The 21,407-nt window shown below is 50.0% G+C and overlaps 1 protein-coding gene across 1 annotated transcript; it reads right to left on the bottom strand.

The window, feature by feature from the left end:
• On the bottom strand, nt 1–20,968 carry TPGS2 (tubulin polyglutamylase complex subunit 2). Its single transcript, XM_063128714.1, has 7 exons — nt 20,871–20,968; nt 13,899–13,978; nt 8,975–9,062; nt 7,773–7,904; nt 7,433–7,546; nt 6,666–6,826; nt 1–524 (listed from the first exon to the last, which is right to left on the bottom strand). The coding sequence occupies exons 1-7, from the start codon at nt 20,950–20,952 to the stop codon at nt 285–287; spliced, it is 897 nt and encodes a 298-aa protein (XP_062984784.1). The 5' UTR covers nt 20,953–20,968; the 3' UTR covers nt 1–284.
• Nucleotides 20,969–21,407: the final 439 nt, after the last annotated feature.

The following is a 21,407-nucleotide window of genomic DNA, read 5'->3' as shown; positions in this document are numbered from 1 at the left end:
ACTAGATAAAAGTGCGGGTGGGTGGGTGGTGATGGCGATGGTTGGGAACATCCACAGAAAGCAGGCCTGCTACCCCCTTGGACAGTCGTAGCAAGATTTACTCCAGCGACAGGCGTTCTTCGCCACATCGCCAAAGACATAGGTCATGATGGGCGCAAAGGAAATTCAACCAGAGCCTTAAGGCATCTTAAATAAATACTTCAAAATAAATGTCTTGGTCTGGTCCCGGGTGATGGGGAACTAGAGCTGGAGATGCGAGTTGTGGAATGGTGTCCCAAGGAAAGTCAGGGTTGGGGTTCCCGCCGTCTTGACATGCTTCCGGCCTGCGGTGCGTTCTTGGGGGTCACCCCCGTCTGGCCTTTCTGGGAGGGGGGCGGCTGGGACGGTAGCTTCTTCTTGATTATCGGAGTTTTGTTTTTGCTTCTAAAAACCTTGTTGGGGTCCAGCTTGTTCACAAATGAATCCGCCTCTTCCGAGAGGTGCTCCGTGTTGACGGCAATAGGTTTGTACATGTTGAACCATTGCTGGAAAACAGAAATTTAAACATGAGATGCAGGTCAGGTATTGGGGGTGGTCAGGGCATCGGAGGACTGGAAAGAAGCTTAGGAACTTGCCAACTTGAGGGTACATCGGGGTTCATATTCAAAGAATTTCCCTATGAAGAGCGACTGAAAGAACTGGGCATGTTTAGCCTGAAGAAGAGAAGATTGAGGGGGGACATGACAGCACTCTTCAAATACATAAAAGCTTGTCACACAGAGGAGGGCCAAGATCTCTTCTCGATCCTCCCAGAGTGCAGGACACGGAATAACGGGCTCAAGTTACAGGAAGCCAGATTCCAGCTGGACATCAGGAAAAACTTCCTGACTGTTAGAGCAGCATGACAATGGAATCAGTTACCTAGGGAAGTTGTGGGCTCTCCCACACTAGAGGCCTTCAAGAGGCAGCTGGACAACCATCTGTCAGGGATGCTTTAGGGTGGATTCCTGCATTGAGCAGGAGGTTGGACTCGATGGCCTTATAGGCCCCTTCCAACTCTGCTATTCTATGATTCTATGCTGCAAACCCAGGATAGTGCATGCCCCTGAGTTCGTAAGGTTTAAGCCCCCACCCTTTCTCTCTCTGCCATGGTGGTAATGTTCCATAAGATGGAACTGTGTCCCATTCTCTGCTGCGCAACAGCACCACCAACATGGATGGCCAAAGGCAGTATTGAGGGTTACCACTTCAGCAGGGGTCAGGTGACACAAAGGGCCAGTAAGATTCCATCTGGTTCCGTGCAGCTACTATCCCTGACTTAACTCCTCAGCGACAGATTGAGCCTTCAAGGCGCCACCTCGTTCTCTCAGGCAGAAGATGCATCTGCAGATTGGGAGAAACATCCAGAGGTGACTTGTAAGGCAGAGCGAGAGAGGCTCCCTTTTGCTTGCAGGATACCTGCGAAGCTGCTGGGAGGGAGGTCGTTCCATCTCCTGAGCCTCTAGCATCCCATCGCCCTTTGCTGGCACCACCCTTTTGGTTTTGAACTTCTCTGCCATATCTGGAGGAAAGGGAAGGGAGGCAAAACATGGAAAACCTGCTGGAAAAGGCTGGATGTTCTAGAGATGTCTGATCTGGCCACGGTCACGTACGCTTTAGTTACATCCTGTTAGATTACTGTAATGCGTTCTCTCCAAGGGGCTGCCCTTGAAAACTGTGCAGAAACTTCAGCTGGTCCAAAATGCTGCAACCAGACTGTTGACTGGGGCTGTTCATAGGGAGCACGCGATTCCCTTCTTCTTCTTCTTCTTCTTCTTCTTCTTCTTCTTCTTCTTCTTCTTCTTCTTCTTATTTATTTATATAGCACCATCAGTGTACATGGTGCTGTACAGAGTAAAACAGTAAATAGCAAGACTTGCATCAGCTTCACAGGGAGCACGCGATTCCCTTGTTGCATCAGCTTCACAGAGAGCACGTGATTCCCTTGTTGCACCAGCTTCATAGGGAGCAGCAATTCCCTTGTTGCACCAGCTTCATAGGGAGCACGCGATTCCCTTGTTGCATCAGCTTCACAGGGAGCACGCGATTCCCTTGTTGCACCGGCTTCACAGGGAGCACGCGATTCCCTTGTTGCACCGGCATCACGAGATTCCCTTGCTGCACCGGCTTCACAGGGAGCACGCGATTCCCTTGTTGCACCGGCTTGATAGGGAGCACGCGATTCCCTTCTTCTTCTTCTTCTTCTTCTTCTTCTTCTTCTTATTATTATTATTATTATTATTATTTATTTATATAGCACCATCAGTGTACATGGTGCTGTACAGAGTAAAACAGTAAATAGCAAGACTTGCATCAGCTTCACAGGGAGCACGCGATTCCCTTGTTGCATCAGCTTCACAGAGAGCACGTGATTCCCTTGTTGCACCAGCTTCATAGGGAGCAGCAATTCCCTTGTTGCACCAGCTTCATAGGGAGCACGCGATTCCCTTGTTGCATCAGCTTCACAGGGAGCACGCGATTCCCTTGTTGCACCGGCTTCACAGGGAGCACGCGATTCCCTTGTTGCACCGGCATCACGAGATTCCCTTGCTGCACCGGCTTCACAGGGAGCACGCGATTCCCTTGTTGCACCGGCTTCACAGGGAGCACGCGATTCCCTTGTTGCACCGGCTTGATAGGGAGCACGCGATTCCCTTGTTGCACCGGCTTCACAGGGAGCACGCGATTCCCTTGTTGCACCGGCTTGATAGGGAGCACGCAATTCCCTTGTTGCATCAGCTTCAGTGCATACTGGTTTGTTTCCAGGCAGAATTTGAAGCGCTGCTTATGACCTGGGCTTGGGACCAGGCTACCTGGAAGACCACTGTTTCTTGTATGAGCCTGCCTGGGTCTTAAGACTTTGGGGGAGGCCGTTTCCTTGGTCTCCCTGCCATCAGAAGCATGTTTGGTGGGGCCATGTGAGAGGGCCTTCTCGGTGGCTGCTCCCAGGCTGTGGAACTCCCTGCTGAGGGAAGCGAAGTTGGCCCCCTCTTTGCTCTTCTTCCACTGGCAGGCAAAAAGGAGTTTTTATTCAGGCAGATCTTTGACATATAAGCGGGTCTACTTTTGAAAGTTTTTTAAAAAATTGGTCAGTGCTCCTTATATTCTTTTATTGTTTATTTTATTTATTTATTATATTTATATTCCATCTTTTTTCCTCCAAGGAACGCCAAGGCGGCATACACAATCCTCCTCCTCTTCTCCATTTTATCCTCACAACAACAACCCTGCGAAGTAGGTTGGGCTGAGAGTCTGTGACTGGCCTAAAGTCACCCAAGTGGGTTTCCATGGCCGAGTGGGGACTCGAACCCGGATCTCCCGACTCCCAGTCCAACAACACTTTAGCCACTACACCACACTGCCTCTCTTATTGTTGCGTTTTAACGGATCTGTTTTTGAGCTAGGTTTTAATGAAGATTTTGTCTTTAATCCGGATTTTACTGCTGGTGCCATTTACTGAAGCGCCGTTCTTTGGCAGAAAGGTAGGATGTAAACGAAGTATCTAAATGAGATGAGGCTGCAGAACAGATCAGAGGTGGATCTGCAGGGCTTGGGAAACTTTATCTAGACAACCCGCCCCGACGCAAGGAGAAGCAAAGCACAGGGCGAGGCGATACTGCTTGGACGTGAGAGGAATGACAGGCATCCCAGCCCTGGCATGGGTGCAGCACTTGGTTCCAAAGGCCGTCCTGGCGCAGAGGAGGAGAGCTTTTTTTTTGCCCAGCCCAGCCCGCCAAGACGCAGTGCCCATCCGGCAGCTATCTGAACTTGCAATAAAAATGCTGGATGTGGCAGAGGACAGAGGGCACTGCTACAGAGGCGTGGGGCTCCCTAAAGGCCCCGCAGATATTCTCATCTGCAGGAGGGCAGGGTGGCGTGTGACTCATCCAGGACTTCTGAGCGGTGAACTCAGTGGTAAGAGGACCTACTTGGGATGGACCCAGCGGAGGCTGATGGCTCCAATGTCCACGGGGCAGTTAATCCGCTCCAGGTTTCAGTCCGAACCAGTCAGGGCTCTAAAGGAACTTCGCACGTTTTAAAATCACCATCTTCATTTTTAGCTTTATCTCTTTTAAATAATGATTTTTGTTGCAGCCGCTGCCGCTGCTTTTAAAATACTTTTTAATGCATTGAATTGTTGTTTCTTTATCCCTGTTTGTCTTCTTCTTTTTGCTTTTATTTTGTATGTTGCTCTGGGAGTTTTGCCTCTAGGGCAGCCTTCCTCAACCTGGGGCGCTCCAGATGTGTTGGACTGCATCTCCCAGAATGCCCCAGGCTGGGGCATTCTGGGAGTTGTAGTCCAACACATCTGGAGCGCCGGCTGGGGCATTCTGGGAGTTGTAGTCCAACACATCTGGAGCGCCGGCTGGGGCATTCTGGGAGTTGTAGTCCAACACATCTGGAGCGCCGGCTGGGGCATTCTGGGAGTTGTAGTCCAACACATCTGGAGCGCCGGCTGGGGCATTCTGGGAGTTGTAGTCCAACACATCTGGAGCGCTGGCTGGGGCATTCTGGGAGTTGTAGTCCAACACATCTGGAGCGCCGGCTGGGGCATTCTGGGAGTTGTAGTCCAACACATCTGGAGCGCCGCTGGGGCATTCTGGGAGTTGTAGTCCAACACATCTGGAGCGCCCCAGGTTGAGGAAGGCTGCTCTAGGGTGATTCATAAATTGAAGTAATAATAACAATAGCAACCCCCCCACCACACTCCCATTAAAACGTTGGGGAATGTGTCTTCTCCTGCATTCTTCTGCTTCCTGATCAGAGAAAGCAAGTGAAGCCCGGTTCTCTGTTTCCACTTTTTTTGGAAGAAAGAGTGTTTGGAATTCTCTGCCCAGGGAGATTTGCCAGGTTGCATCCCTGTTTGCATTTTGCCCAAAGGTAAAGACACTTCTGATTACAAGAGCCTTTCCTAATAATAAACATTTCCGCTGATTCTTCGCTACATTTTTACCGGAGCTCTATCTTTTTTTTTAAATGTGAGTGTTTTTACTGATTGTCCCAAGCTGCTTAACATGGCTTCCTGTCTGGGATGTCCACAGAACATGGGAATAAATTTCCCCATCAGCACTGGAGCAACGACGTGGATAGTGACAGGGGCTGTCTAATGTATAGGCAGGAGCAGATTCAGTTGTTGCTGCAGAGCCTATGGATTTTTTTTGTAACTCAGATGTATGCATGTACTTAAAAGAAAAGCCAAAAAGTATTAAATAATACTTAGAATTTCTATAGCACTTTGAGTATTCAAAACCCTTCACATACATGATCACAAAACCCAGACAACCACCATATAAGTTAGGTTGGGACTATTATCCCTATACTGCAGATGGGAAGACTGAGGAAGAGAGAGAGAGAGAGAGAGAAGGTGGGTTCACACAACACATGAACCCAGCATGGGCTAGCACGTTGTCTGAGCACAGCACGTTGTCTGCAGGGTGAGTTAGCACGTTGTCTGAACCCTCTTTCCGCAGGGTGGGTTATCATGTTATCTGAATGCAGTGCGTTTTTCCACGGGATAGCTTGTTACCCACGCAGTGTGGTTTATTTTTCTCAAACAAGCCACCTTAAGAACCCATGGCTTGTTGCTGGGTTGTTCAGGGTGGTTAATGAGCAAGCCTGCAGAAAATCCGCTGCATTCAGACAACACGATATCCCATGGTTCAACAACCCACACCCAGGGACAGTGCTACCATAGAGGCCACTCAGGCGGCCGCCTAGAGCGCCAAGCTAAGAGGGGCGCCGGGCACAGCGTAGCACTCACGCGCGTTGGCTGTGAGCCGGCCCGGCCCGAGGATTCAACTGGGCCTGGGTGGGCAAGATGGCGCCCCACACCTGCCCAGCCGAAGCGAAGCCAGGGACGCTGGGGTGGGGGTGGGGTGGCTCCACGTTCGGACTTCCGGAACACGCCCGGAAGAGCGAGAGCAAGAGAATGTATGGGTGAATGAGGCGCAGGGGGTCTTTGAGTGAATGCATGTGTTCATGTGTGTGTTTGTTTGGAGTGAATGATGTTGAGAGTGCGTGTGCGTGCATGTGTGAGTTGGGGGGGGGATGATTTGGAGGTGATATTCCTATTAAATGATGCATTTTAGACCCATAGACGTTCCTTTCCAATTTGTTTGCTATAATTGGCATGACGTATTTCTTGCAGTTTAAAATAAATTTAGCAGTTTCAATTTTTGTGCTTCTTAATTTTTTTCCAGGAAACAGATGTTCTTATAAATCAAAGTTGGCATTTTTTGGGGTTGGTGGTGGTGAAAGTAGCTCACCTTGCCTAGGGCGCAAAATAGTCTGGCACCGGCCCTGCCCACACCGGATGGGTTTGCGTGTTGTGTGAACCCAGCCACCCAGCCAGAGAGAGAGAGAGAGAAGCTTGCCCAAGTAAGCAGAGCTGAGATTTGAATCAAGGACTTCCTGACCCATAGCTCACTCTTTGCCACTACGATGTGCCGCCTCTGGGGCTTCCAAACATTCAGATTCTTTGTCGAGTGCTTATCTGCACACAGCGAACGCTTGGCTGGTCCAACCTACTCCTCTACGGATACATGCCTCCTCTTTGATGCCTTGTAGGAGAGACGCTTGGGATGGAAGGGAGACGGTCCCCCCCCCCCCCCCGGGTAAGCACGTTGGGCTGTTGTTCACCCTCTCACCTTTGCCTGGGGGCTGATGCCGTAACTGGTAAAGGCGTACTGCCACTGCGGGAGCCCAAGGTGGGTGATCAGGAGCCGGTAGTAGGCGGTGAAGCTTTTGGTGAGGAAATGCCAGTAGAGGGCTCGGTCCAGGAACCAGATCTCGGAATCAGGGGTGACAACTGGAATTGAGGAATAAGAGGCAAATATCAGGGTGGCGCAGAGTGGTAAAGCAGCAGTTTCTGCAGCTGAAACTCTCCCCACAGCCTGAGTTCGATCCCAGCAGAAGCTGGTTCTCAGGCAGCCGGCTCGGGTTGACTCAGCCTTCCATCCTCCCGAGGTCGGTAAAATGAGTACCCAGTTAGCTGGGGGAAAGGTAATCACGGCCGGGGAAGGCAATGGCAAACCACCCCGCTATAAGGCCTGCCAAGAAAACGTCAGCGAAAGCTGGCGTCCCTCCAAGAGTCAGTAATGACTCAGTGCTTGCACGAGAGGTTCCTTTCTTTTTCATCACACTTTGGGACAAAAATGGGAGCATCACCCCATTTCGAGAGGTTTATAGGGTGGTGAATAAGGGAAGGGATGAAGGGGGGAGGAACGCAGCTCTAGAGCCTGTGTGGTTTAGCAATTGGACTAGGATTTGGGAGATCAGGGTTCTATTCTCCACTCTACCACAGAGCTCACTTACTGGTACCAGTAGAAACAGACCAGAAAGAGGCAAGGGGACTCAACCAGAGGGCAAGCCGGCCTCCGTTTTACAGATGGGCTGTGGACGTCCAGCAACATACCGGGTTTGGTGTTCTTGTACACAAGGCAAACCTTCCCGTTCCCTCCACATGGGTCCAGTTCGAATACCAGGCTACGAGAGTCCAAGTGAGGCTTCTCCGGCTGGTCCTTGTTACCTTTGGGAGGAAAAGGCCGATAAGACAGAGTGGCATTCGCCCAAGGGCCCTGGGCACTGAAGGAGGGGAAAGCTCAAAACACTCGGATCACGGGAAGTTCACAGCAGTGGGGTTCAGGTTACACCGGACGAGGCAAGACAGAGCGGAGTCTGATAGTTTTTGACTGGGAGTGGGAAGGGGGGAGAAGAGAAGCGAGATATCTCAGCGCAAGGGGTGTGTGTGGTACCTCCTTCCTCGTCGGTATCCTCCAAGTCAGCAAGAGAGGGTGCGTTGGGCAAGGAGTATACGGGTGATGTTCCAAGACGATTCAGCTTGGAGATGCTGTTGATGGTCATGGAGCCCAGGGGCACGGGGTTATCTGTAAGAGACAATCATTACCAGGCATGTGCCGTGATCCTGCGGGAGTCATAAAATGTGGTGCCAGGCAAAGGATCTCAGCTTTCTCTCTCTCTCTCTCTTTTAAAAAGCAGGTTGCTAGCCCTCATGGCTGTGAAAATGTGCTTGAAAGCATGTGGAGAGTTTCTACTGAAACAAGAAGAGTGGCTGAAAACGTTTTGCACTGGCCACGGGGGGCAAGGGGCCCCAATAGCTCCTTGTTTTAGAAACCCTGGCAGAATAAGTTATGCAAAATAAGGAACTGGGGAAATCTTTTTAATTGGCATAATGTATACCAATGACAGAATTCAGCTTTTCCTGCAACAAACCGCTACTTGTTTTGGTGCAGAATTCATACAGCCCTGGGAATGATACATCTAGTGGGGAGGCAGTTTAGGGGTAGAGCCCAGTCTTGGCAGGCAAAAGGTCCTGGAACCTCCAGTTAAAAGGATCTTCAAGCAGAAGGTGATGGGAAAGAACCTTCTTTCAGCTGGAGACATTAGTCACTGCTGTCAGAATAAAAAGAGCAGGGGTAGAAGGACTGGTGTTTTGGACTTTCTGGAAGGACTGGTGTTTTGGACCTTCTGGAAGGACTGATGGGTTGGACTTTCTGGAAGGACTGATGGGTTGGACCTTCTGGAAGGACTGATGGGTTGGACCTTCTGGAAGGACTGATGGGTTGGACTTGCTGAAAGGCAGCTTCCTAAGCTGAGGTGCAGAGAAAACTTTGTTTTATCAATTTGTGCTTTACATGGCAATTGGACTGGTTTATACTGGGAGAGAGACCAGCTTCTTCCTTCTTACTCTAGCACTGTCTTACCCAGTCTAGTAGGACTCACCAGGGGCTCATTGAACTGGAAATGGAACCTGGGAGGCCAAAGTGAAGTAAATCTCCAAGAAAAGCAGATCCTTCAGTTCATTCCTCTGCTGCGTGGTACTTATCTAGCTTGCCTTTGCAACTAAGTTAAGATACGGCGAGCAACAATTGACACTGAGGAAATGGGGTGGGGTGTCTCTAGAATCTGGGAAAGGAAAGGGACGGGATATGCTTACCGTCAAACTTGACACTCCATGTCATGTGGAAGCCATCCGTCATTAGGTAGAAATTCTTCAAATCCTCGGGCAGGACACAGGCATTTTTCTGCAAGCAAAGGCAAGTGGGGGAGGAGAACAGAATGCAGTTGGTACCAAGCAAGGGTCACTTTTGCACATGACCTCTGATGCCTCCACAGAGAGAGAAAGAGAGAGAGAGAGCCAGCAAACAACTTCAGCGACCCACTGGTTCTCTGAGCCGTGGCCTGCTCACACGCGAAACTCACCACTTGATGCTGCCGATATGAAATGATAAACGTTCAGCCCCTACTTAAAAAACAGTTAATCTTGGGGCTTCAATACATTAAGGGAAAATCCTGCTGCCTTACCGTGGCTTGTTGCTTCGACCTTCTTTGCGGGACTGCAATTGGCCCTTTACATGGGTGGAACGGGCAACCATGTGGTTTGAACTGAAACCTTCTCTTTCAATCGCCTCCTATGTTCTTCATTAGACAGCGGCATCTAGTAGCTCAAATAACGCACTACGCTGACATTACATACTATGGTTTGTGCGCATTTTATTTTAATACTTGATTATCTCCAGTGTTTTTTTGAAAGGGGGTAAACTTGAAAATTCACGGGGGTGGGTGGGAAGGTTGCATATTCAAAATGGTGGTGGCATGCACTGTTGAAAAGTGTGGGCTAATTAACCCACAATTTGCCACTGAGTGCGAATGAGGCCACTGAGTCTGAGCCTCTCCAGCCCAGTACTGTCAACACTGACTTGGCAGCGATGGCTGTCCAGGGCTTCAGGCAGGATTCGTTCCTCGCCCTACCTGGAGGTGCCTGGGATGAACCTGGGACCTTCTGCATGTGGCTCTACCGCTGAACCATGGGCTCTCTGAAGCTGTTGCATTCCAGTGTTTAGTACGCTGTTTTGTTGTCTTTTCAGTTTATTCATTTTTATTTAGGGCGCTGGCTTGTAGCAACTTTTCCAATTTTGAATGCCACTGCCCCGCTAGCCCATCCAGTGTGGGCCACCAATAGTCAGTCCTACTGAACCAGCTATTAATATTAGAATTGGAAACAGAAAGGTGCAGATTATCTTTGCTACAGAAACTACTTTTAGGAAAACACAACTGGAAAACTTCAAGCCTTTCAGAGGAATCTGCTCTTCCCACTTTCTGGAACAGAGTTTGCGTGAAAATATCTGCCACGGCAAGACCCTGGGCCAAAGGTGGGTTAGTTCACGGGACCGCGAGGCACGCCTGGAGGCTCCTTGATAATAACTTGGATAAATTCCTGGAGGCGAAGGCTCTCCATGGCTACTAGCCCTGAGGGTTGTGTGCTACCTCCAGTATTCGAGGCAGTAAGCCTGCGTGCACCAGTTGCTGGGGAACATGGGTGGGAGGGTGCTGTTGCACCATGTCCTGCCTTGTTGGTCCCTTGGCCGATGGCTGGTTGGCCCCTGTGTGAACAGAGTGCTGGACTAGATGGGCCCTTGGTCTGATCCAGCATCAGGGCTCTTCTGATGTTCTTATTAACTGGCAGCCTGGAAACTACTTCAAAAACATTCCTGGGATGTCAAACGAAAGCAGCCTGACCAACGACCTCAAGCACTGAGAAGGCCAGGTTATTAGCTCACAGCAGTCGCCTCCGGCACTTGGGAGAGGACAGGCCATTTACAGCTGGCAACCGAAAGAAGACGTACACCCTGCCCGTTTCCCACCCCCTTGACTTCCTCCTGCTCCTAGCCCAGAAACCGCCAACTACGTTCGGTCTGCAAGTCACATCCTGTACTGCAGCCTTCCTCTGCTGACTGCGGGATACTGGGAGTTGTAGTCTAACACATCTGGAAGGCTGCAGTTGGGAAAAGGTTGTGCTAAATCATGCAGGGTTGCAGCACCAGAAGCGCGGGGGCAAACAACCCTTGGTTGGAGAGTGTCAAATCGTTATTCCGGAGTCCGGAAGATGGTCTGAGAGAGACCCTGTGGGAAGTGCTCGAATTCCACCACCGCCTGTGGCTTGCGCTTGAAAAACCTGCAAAAGCTGTTTGCTGGGAGAGGGTGGCAGGGTGGAAGAAACCATCTGTCAGGGATGCTATAGGGTGGATTCCTGCATTGAGCAGGGGGTTGGACTCGGTGGCCTTGTAGGCCCCTTCCAACTCTGGCATCCTATGATTCTATGATTCTCCTTGCCACAGGAGAATCATAGAATCACAGGATTCTCCTTCTCAGGCTCCTTGGGTCTGGAAACAAAGCCCTATGAGGAGAGACTGAAAGAACTGGGCATGTTTAGCCTGGAGAAGAGAAAACTGAGGGGAGACATGAGAGCACTCTTCAAATACTTGAAATGTTGTCACACAGAGGAGGGCCAGGATCTCTTCTCGATCCTCCCAGAGTGCAGGACACAGAATAACGGGCTCAAGTTAAAGGAAGCCAGATTCCGGCTGGACATCAGGAAAAACTTCCTGACTGTTAGAGCAGTAGGACAATGGAACCAGTTACCTAGGGAGGTTGTGGGCTCTCCCACACTAGAGGCCTTCAAGAGGCAGTTGGACAACCATCTGTCAGGGATGCTTTAGGGTGGATTTCTGCATTGAGCAGGGGGTTGGACTCGATGGCCTTGTAGGCCCCTTCCAACTCTGCTATTCTATGATTCTATGAACGTGGTTCTGCACCAACGTATCTATTGCACCGCTTCTGACCCCAACCTCTCGCTTGGCCCTGCTCTTCCCCCACCGACGCACTTGCAATGTTTGCCTTGGAGCATTCGCCTGAGGCACTGCTGGGTCGCCCCCCTCCCCTCTCCAGCCCGGCATTCTTGTAGGCCTGAGGCAACTCCTGACCCCTTGCCCTGTCGCATCGTCTGCCCAACTCTGTCCGGATTTGCAACAGCCTTCCGCCGGGCTGCCTCTCCAACTGCCTGATGTCATTGCTATGTTGTATTCTCTGGAATCCTGGATTAGAAGTACCTCAAATTGTGCCTTCTAAATCCGCAGAGCGGATACCAGCCGCCGCCAGGGAAAGAGCGAGTTCTGCAAGGAAGCCGCGTTGGAAGGAAAATGCAACACAAGGTAAGGTTTCCCCCACCCCCTTTCATTTTACCAACATTACAAGCCCCAAATTAACCTAGAAAGAATAAATAAATGAAGGGTGCCTTGCTAATACCCCTTAGAACAAATAACATAAAATGATGCATCTCCTTATTTTCCCTGCAAGCAAAATATTTAAGAGTTTGTCCAGAAATAAAAAAAGAAAAGAAAGCTGAGCTTAGAAAGCAGGGAAGAAAACAATCCCTTCAACTTCCACACACGCACAAAAATCCCCCAAGTTTTTAAAATATTCCTTACAAGTGAAACTCTTAGCAAAGTTTTTTGCTGCACTTCGATTAACATTTGGTAAAGCAGCCAAGGTGCAATGGTTTCAGTGGCCACATTCAGCTGGACACCTCATTCCTAATGCGTTGAATGGCCGGTCCACGGAAAACATGGAAGGCAGCATCTCCAGTATGTGCTGGAGATATTATATTGAGACCATCTGCAGGTTAGATGTATAGAATCATAGAATAGTAGAGTTGGAAGGGGCCTATAAGGTCATCAAGTCCAACGCCAGCTCAATGCAGGAATCCACCTTAAAACATCCCTGACAGATGGTTGTCCAGCTGCCTCTTGGAGGCCTCTAGGGTTGGAGAGCCCACAACCTCCCTAGGTAACTGATTCCATTGTCGTGCTGCTCTAACAGTCAGGACGTCTTTCCTGATGTTCAGTATCACAGAAAGGATACTGTACAGTTGGAATAACAGGGCTGGCATTCTCAGTGTTAGTACAGGCCGTCTCCAGGGACATCCCACCCTGAATGCCTGGCTCTAAGGAAGGACCCCTCAGAGCCAGGCATTTGGGCCGGGCCGGCTCTCTGGAGAGAAAGGGGGAGGAAATTCCCCAATACCCTCTGGGAGTCAGGGAGGAATGTCCTGCCCTGCTCCCTGTCTGGGCTTCTCCTTGTTCTGCCTCTGCTCTGACTCAGCATCTGAAACCAAACCAGAGAGCCTAGGCTGCCTCGTGACCCCGACGCAGGTGGCGGGGAGACCTTGCGTTGTCATGGTGGGAAAGGTAGAGGGAAAAAGGCAACTAAAATGGGTCGGAGCACCTCACTTACAAGGAAAGCCTAAGGCAGTATTTCCTGACCAACACATCTGGAGGGGCACCAGGTTGGGGAAGGGTGGTTTAAAAGTTTTGAGGCTTGGACTGGTGGAACTCAAGGCTGTAGGATGCGGTGAAAGCCACAAGCTGATAGCACTCTTTAAATACCTAGGTCACTGGTTCCATTGTCGTACTGCTCTAACAGTCAGGAAGTTTTCCCTGAAGTTTAGCTGGAATCTGGCTTCCTTTAACTTGAGCCCGTTATTACGTGTCCTGCACTCTGGGAGGATCGAGAAGAGATCCCGGCCCTCCTCTGTGTGACAACATTTCAAGTATTTGAAGAGTGCTCTCATGTCTCCCCTCAATCTTCTCTTCTCCAGGCTAAACATGCCCAGTTCTTTCAGTCTCTCTTCATGTGGGAGACCCTGGTGTGGAGGTTGGCCTGGCACTATCCAAGCCAAACCAGTTTTCTCAGGACAGGGATGGGGAATGCGGAGTCCTCCAGATGCTGTCGGACTACAACTCCCAGGATCCCTCACCATTGACTATGCTAGCTAGGGCTGATGAGATCTGAAGTCCAACCACATCTGGAGGACCACAGGTTCCCCATCACTGTCTTAGGGATGTTGCAGCACCTGTGAATTACCGGTCTGCGGCCCACCCTCCAACGGCAGCTTCCCGACCAGCCCCTTCCGAAAAGGTTTGGGACGAACCCCTCCACCTCCAAAGTACCAATATTCTGAGCTGCTTTGAATGTCGCAAGGAGGGGAGATCAAAGACTCATATAAAGAAAAAGCCGGGTACCTGCTCCCACGAAACAATGGCGTGGCGCTCCGCGGGTTCCTTCTCTACGAACATCACTTCACTGACACCCGGGGAAGCTTCTGCAAAAAGAGGAGCGGAGTTTTAGGAGGTGTAGCCTGGAGGTGGAAGTGGGCAGGAAGAGGTCAAAACCCCGGAAATTAACTCAAATGACCATTGATGCATTCGGCTTAGCACTGCCTCCTGCCACTGGTGGTCGCTCTCCAAGGTCATAGAATAGCAGAGTTGGAAGGGGCCTACAAGGCCATCGAGTCCAAGCCACTGCTCAATGCAGGAATCCACCTTAAAGCATCCCTCACAAATGGTTGTCCAGCTGCCTCTTGAAGGCCTCTAGTGTGGGAGAGCCCACAACCTCCCTAGGTAACTGATTCCATTGTCGTACCACTCTAACAGTCAGGAAGTTTTTCCTGATATCCAGCCGGAATCTGGCTTCCTGTAACTTGAGCCCATTATTCCGTGTCCTGCACTCTGGGAGGATCGAGAAGAGATCCTGGCCCTCCTCTGTGTGACAACCTTTCAAGTATTTGAAGAGTGCTCTCATGTCTCCCCTCAATCTTCTCTTCTCCAGGCTAAACATGCCCAGTTGTTCCAGTCTCTCAGGTCTAAGGCCAGTGTCTTCCCTCATCTGGGCAGCAGAGATCCTTGCATCTGGAGATGCCAGGGATTGAACCAGGGACTCTGTGCATGCTAAATGTGTGCTGTGCCACTGAACCATGGGACTTCCTATTGGTTCAGTAAGATTGCCACGAATGGCTTTTCATCTCATGGATGGTGGCACGGAGACTGCCACCCCCTTTGCCAGGCAACGGAGACCAAGGTCTCAAAGGAAATGGCCGTCAGGAAGCAGAGGGAAGGAGCAGGAAATGGGAGGCAGCTGTTCAGGCAGTGGTGGGCCATCTGTGCCATTCCAGATGTTTTGGCCTACAACTCCTGTGATCCCTCACCTCTGGCTATGCTGGCTACAGCGGATGGGCAACGTAGGCCAAAAAAATCTGAAGAGCCACAAATTACCCTTCCTTGACTTAAGGGCTAGATCAGGGCTGCTAAACCTCAAATCCTGCCTGCTTGGGGCCTCAATCTGGCTCTCTAGGGTTCCCCAGAACCCCCCACCACTTCCCCCTGGCCCCACACCTTCCCTTGGTCACCAGTAGTTTCTTAGTTTCCTGGCTTTTGCACGCTTTCCCCTCCAATTCCGAAAGGTTGAAATGCACCTCCCAAGGATGAGTTCCCAGCAGCAAAAGCTTTGTTGTTGTTGTTTATTCGTTCAGTCGCTTCCGACTCTTCGTGACTTCATGGACCAGCCCACGCAAGAGCTTTATGTCGGCCGTCGCCACCCGTAGCTCCCCCAAGGTCAAGTCTGTCACCTCCAGAATATCATCCATCCATCTTGCCCTTGGTCGGCCCCTCTTCCTTTTGTCTTCCACTTTCCCTAGCATCAGCATCTTCTCCAGGGTGTCCTGTCTTCTCATTATGTGGCCAAAGTACTTCAGTTTTGCCTTTAATACCATTCCCTCAAGTGAGCAGTCTGGTTTTATTTCCTGGAGTATGGACTGGTTTGATCTTCTTGCAGTCCAAGGCACTCTCAGAATTTTCCTCCAACACAGCAGAGTTGGAAGGGGCCTACAAGGCCATCGAGTCCAAGCCATTGCTCAATGCAGGAATCCACCCTAAAGCATCCCTGACAGGTGGTTGTCCAGCTGCCTCTTGAAGGCCTCTAGTGTGGGAGAGCCCACAACCTCCCTAGGTAACTGATTCCATTGTCGTACTGCTCTAACAGTCAGGAAGTTTTTCCTGATGTCCACCTGGAATCTGGCTTCCTTTAACTTGAGCCCGTTATTCCATGTCCTGCACTCTGGGAGGATCCAAAAGAGATCCTGGCCCTCCTCTGTGTGACAACCTTTTAAGGATTTGAAGAGTGCTATCATGTCTACCCTCAATCTTCTCTTCTCCAGGCTAAACATGCCCAGTTCTTTCAGTCTCTCTTCATAGGGCTTTATTTCCAGACCCCTGATCATCCTGGTTGCCCTCCTCTGAACACGCTCCAGCTTGTCTGTGTCCTTCTTGAATTGTGGAGCCCAGAACTGGACACAATACTCTAGATGAGGCCTAACCATGGCCGAATAGAGAGGAACCAGTACCTCACGCGATTTGGAAGCTATACTTCTATTAATGCAGCCCAAAATAGCATTTGCCTTTCTTGCAGCCGTATTGCACTGTTGGCTCATATTCAGCTTGCAGTCTACAACAATTCCAAGATCCTTCTCGTTTGTAGTATTGCTGAGCCAAGTATCCCCCATCTTGTAACTGTGCATTTGGTTTCTATTTCCTTAATGTAGAACTTGGCATTTATCCCTCTTAAATTTCATCCTGTTGTTTTCAGCCCAGCACTCCAGCCTATCAAGATCACTCTGAAGTTTGTGTCTGTCTTCCAGGGTATTAGCTATCCCACCCAATTTTGTGTCATCTGCAAATTTGATCAGCGTTCCCTGCACCTCCTCGTCCAAATCATTAATAAAAATGTTGAAGAGCACTGGGCCCAGGACCAGTGCTCTTCAACATTTAACCATTTAAGCTACGATGGGCCACTATTTGGGGCATTCTGACCCTGCACCCTTTTGCCTTGAGCCCTGTCCACTACAGGAAGGCGCCCTGCACACCCCTCCTGTAAAGAGCATCCCAGAATTTGAATTCCGCCCATGGATTGAAAGAGATCCGACACTTTGGGTTAGGCGATAACCCTCCAGTTTGACTGGGTGCCCGGAAGCCAAATCAGGGCGAAGGACTAGAAGGGAAAAAGCTGGATCCTGTTTAACCTGATTCCCTGTGGGCGAGGCCTGAGAGCGAACCCTACGCCAGGGACCCCACACTTCCCTGCTGACCCCTGCCACAATCCCATCATGTTCTATTTTGTTTCGTTTTTAATTGGATTGCAATCCCAGCTTGATTCTCTCTGTACCTTTCCCCTGACCAGTCACCAGTTTACTTGTTTTACATTACGGGGGAAAAAACCAGCAGCGTTGCAAAGGACGGATGGAAGGTATTAAGGGGGCAAAGCATAGGTCTGCCAGGAAAAGGGAGAGATAGTGGACCTAACTCTTCCTGAGCTCTTTGAACCATCAAAGGTAAGGATAGGGAAAATCCCGTTAGGTCATTTAGTTCAACCTCTTTGGCTCCTTGCAGAACATTTTCCAGCTCTCTCCCTCTCCGGGCTCATGCCTAAATCATTTAGTTCCAGCTTTAATACGAAATATATATCTCTTCCTTTTGCATGGCCCAGTCATCTGGCAGGTCTTCCTGTATGCAAGTTGCACGAGAGGTATTTAACCAGCCAACAAATTATAAACAGAATAAATTTGGTTCCCGAGAGATCAAAGAAAAACAGACAGGCCGGGACGGAGGGAGATTGGATATCACGTCAATCATACGAAGGTGTCGGGGGGATGAGTGAATGGCAGGTTATAAAGGGGCCTGAACGAAATCCTAGATCAAACGGCAAACTCTGCCTTAAAAGCCTGGATGTTAGATTAAAAATATCCCGGGGGCAGACAGGCGATCGCGTAAAGCAGAAGAGTCGTGGGCAGCTTTAAAAATAAGAGGAAAGTAGCAGGTGACACTTTCCCCCTCTTCTGGAGCCAGTGGTAGCCTACTTTTGGGCAAGCGTGCCATTGGTCAAGACCAATGTATGAGAGGGCACAACTCTGGTGTGCGCTATGGTCTGTGTGTAGCCCCGCCCTTCACGTGCATTTACTTTACTCTAGAGCAGCCTTCCTCAACCTGGGGTGCTCCAAATGTGTTGGACTGCACCTTCCAGAATGCCCCAGCCAGCCGAGCTGGCTGGGGCATTCTGGGAGTTGTAGTCCAACACATCTGGAGCGCCCCAGGTTGAGGAAGGCTGCTCTAGAGCACCCGTCCCCAGCCTGGTGTCTTCCAGATATTCTGGACTCCAACTCCCATTAGTTGCAGCCAAGCACGGCCAATGGAGGGCGATGACCAGAGTTCTACTCCAGCATACCAACCATCGCTATATATTACCTCCAGGATTAGAAACCATACACCTCTGGACACAAGTTATGGGAACAAGGGTGCCAGGGTGCCAGTGCCCTCCTGTTCTACTTGTGGGCTCTCCACGGGCAACTAATTTGGTACCTTAAGAACAAAATGCTGAACTAGACAGGCCTTTCACAATAATGGTAATTTTAGACTCTGGACTTATGGGTCCCACCTCCAGGCTTTAGACCAGCCTTCCTCAATCTGGGGCGCTCCAGATGTGTTGGACTGCATCTCCCAGAATGCCCCAGCCAGGGCTGGGGCATTCTGGGAGTTGTAGTCCAACACATCTGGAGCGCCCCAGGTTGAGGAAGGCTGCTTTAGACGGTACTGTGCGTTTCTTCAAAATGGGCCTGTTCAGACAACACGCTAAGCCATGGTTAGGCAGCTAATGCTTTTGCAGCAAAGTGTTAGTTAGAGTGACCATATGAAAAGGAGGACAGGGCTCCTGTATCTTTAACTGTAATGTAGAAAAGGGAATAGCAGCAGATGTCAATTGAAGTGGGTGAAATTCCCTCTCCATCACAACAGTTAAAGCTACACTAGCTATATTAGAGTGGCCAGATACAAAAGAGGGCAGGGCTTCTGCAGCTTTAACTGTGTTGAGGAAGAGAGAATTTCACCCTCTTCAATTGACACCTGCTGAAATTCCCTTTTCTACATTACTGTTAAAGATACAGGAGCCCTGTCCTCCTTTGCATAGGGTCACCCTATGTTAGTGAACTTGTTTAAATTGTGGTTATGTAGCCACCATGGTTAGGAATGTTTCATACGACATGCTAAGCCATAGTGTTTAGCCCAAAGTGCTTCACCGCTGTGGCTTAGCATGTTGTCAGAACAGGGTCAAAGTGTTCCCTATGGGCAGGGCCTCCTGCTCATTCTGCTCAGCTCATCCTGCCCCAACGTCCTGTCTGGATAGCACCAGTGGCCCTTTCGTCTGATCTAGGGTGACCATATGGAAAGGAGGACAGGGCTCCTGTATCCTTAACAATTGCATTGAAAAGGGAATTTCAGCAGGTGTCATTTGTATATATGGGGAACCTGGTGAAATTTCCTCTTCATCACAACAGTTAAAGCTGCAGGTGCCCTGCCCTCTTTTAAATCTGGTCACTCGAGTATAGCGCCTGCACCTTTAACTGTTGTGATGAAGAGGGAATTTCACCAGGTTCCCCACATAAATGCCACCTGCTGAAATTCCCTTTTCTATGCAACTATTAAAGACACAGGAGCCCTGTCCTCCTTTTCATATGGTCACCCTAGTCTGATCCTCCAAGGGTTCTTCTTAGGTTAAATCCAACATACATCCAATTCAAACTGGACTTCCAGGATCTTTCCTTCAGGTATGTAACCTGGATCCACTTGACGCACCAACAATGTCAGGAACAGGCCTGGCATAGTATACGAGTTTGGGGTCATTTGTAAGGAAATGAACATTTGATATTGAAGTAATGGGGACATGTTGAATTGATATCCTGCTTGGTGTAGATTAGGCCTAAGAGCCCCAATCCTATAGTGTTGTAGCGATGATTAATGAGATAAGGATCTCTGAACACCTCTCTCCAAAACGGTATACAAACTAGCGGTGGAGACGTGGTATGGTTACTTGAAGATAGTGAGAGCCAATGGATAAAGGAATGAAGTTGGAAGGCTTGAGTTCAAATCCTGACTCCTCCTTCAGCATCCTAGGAAAGTACCTCATTAAAGCTCAATTTTTATTCCAGTATTAGAACCATGGCTCCCTCACCTGTAAAAAGGGGGCTAAGGCCTAATCTACACCAAAAAGGATATAGCACTATGAATGCGGTATGGAAGTGGCATATAAAAGGCAGGAGCCACACTACTGCTTATTAGTGGTATGTTTTAATTCGTTTTAATGTGTATTTTATATCATGTTTTTATACTGTTTGTTTTACACTTTTAGTTTTTGTGAACAGCCCAGGGAGCTTCGGCTATTGGGCGGTATAAAAATGAAATAAATAATAATAATAATAATGAAGTGCACTGACATACCATATACCGCTTTCATAGTACAATATCCTGCTTGGTGTAGAGTAGGCCTAGTAGTCCCAATCCTATAGTGTTGTAGTGATGATTCATAAGGTAAGGATCTCTGAACACCTCTCTCCAAACAGTATATTAGTAAAATAAGACGATGCAGCGGGGAGCTGGTTTCCATTGTAGCATACACTGGGGAGGAGGTTACAAAGTGAGGTGATTCCCAAAGTACCGCATGATTATTGCAAACAGGTCTCTTTCTTTGTTTTTGCCTAAAATGTCGTTGGATAACATTTATTTATTTATTTATTTCATTTCTATACCGCCCAATAGCCGAAGCTTTCTGGGCGGTTCACATGTGGTCGAAGGTCACCCTGTGAGTTTCAGGGCTGAGTGGGGATTTAAACCTGCGTCTCTGGATCCTCGTCCAGCGCTCTGACCACTACACCACACTATCACCACTGCTGAAGTGCTGCCAGTTTGCCTCCAGTTATGCCCTGCTTGTATATTTGTAAACAAAGCCAATGTTACATAGACACTGTAAGTCTCTCTCTCGCTCTCCTGCAAAGGAGATTAAACCCTGGAACTCCTCGCCACTTGAAGCTAGGGATGGCTGTTGCCACGTGTGCCGCAGCTGGGGCCTCTTCCACAGCTTGCACCTGGCCGTTTGCTGCCTTCCATGCCCAGTGACTGCTGAGTGGTGAACACCTAGCACAGCCTTCCTCAACCTGGGGCGCTCCAGATGTGTTGGACTGCATCTCCCAGAATGCCCCAGCCAGCAGAGCTGGCTGGGTCATTCTGGGAGTTGTAGTCCAACACATCTGGAGCGCCCCAGGTTGAGGAAGGCTGTGCTAGCAGTTTCCATGCCAACACAGTGACTCAGGACCTCCATTCCAGCCTTCAAGCGCTTACCTAAGATGCGGGTCACGCCCAGGGTGAGCTTATCCAGGTAGGGCTTGATGCTGATGACGCCGAGCAAGCTCTTCTCCTCCATCCTCCTCCTCCAAGCATCAACGCCCCACCACCTGCATAGATCTGCCCAAGAGGCAAAAAAGAAAGGCTAACCCCCAGCTGGAGGGATGCCTTTTGTCCCCTCGCCCGACCCGTAGCTCGCCGCAAGGGGCAGTGGGAATCGTAGTCCTCCTTTGGCATGCATGCAGGCTGGCGCGCCGCCTCACGGGAGCAGTAGTCCATGCCGGTGTCTGTTTCGCAGGAGGGCTGGGAGTGGGAGGACTACGATTCCCAGAAAGCAAAGCGGCGGGTCATGCTCCCTCCTCCCCCTCCTCCCCCGCCCGTTCGCCCGGCTCTTCCGGACCAGGCGGCGATTGGCTGCTTCCTTCGAGCTCTGCGTCGCTGGGGCCGTATCTGGGCAAAGCTCGGGCGCCGGCAGCCAATGAGGAGCGAGAGCCGGGGCCGGTGGGCGTGGCAGGGCGGAGGGACGCTGGGAGT

This window comes from Elgaria multicarinata, chromosome 6, assembly GCF_023053635.1.
Source record: "Elgaria multicarinata webbii isolate HBS135686 ecotype San Diego chromosome 6, rElgMul1.1.pri, whole genome shotgun sequence".
NCBI lineage: Eukaryota > Metazoa > Chordata > Lepidosauria > Squamata > Anguidae > Elgaria > Elgaria multicarinata.
Note: the sequence above shows the minus strand (reverse complement) of the source record. Positions and strands in the feature narration are given on the sequence as shown.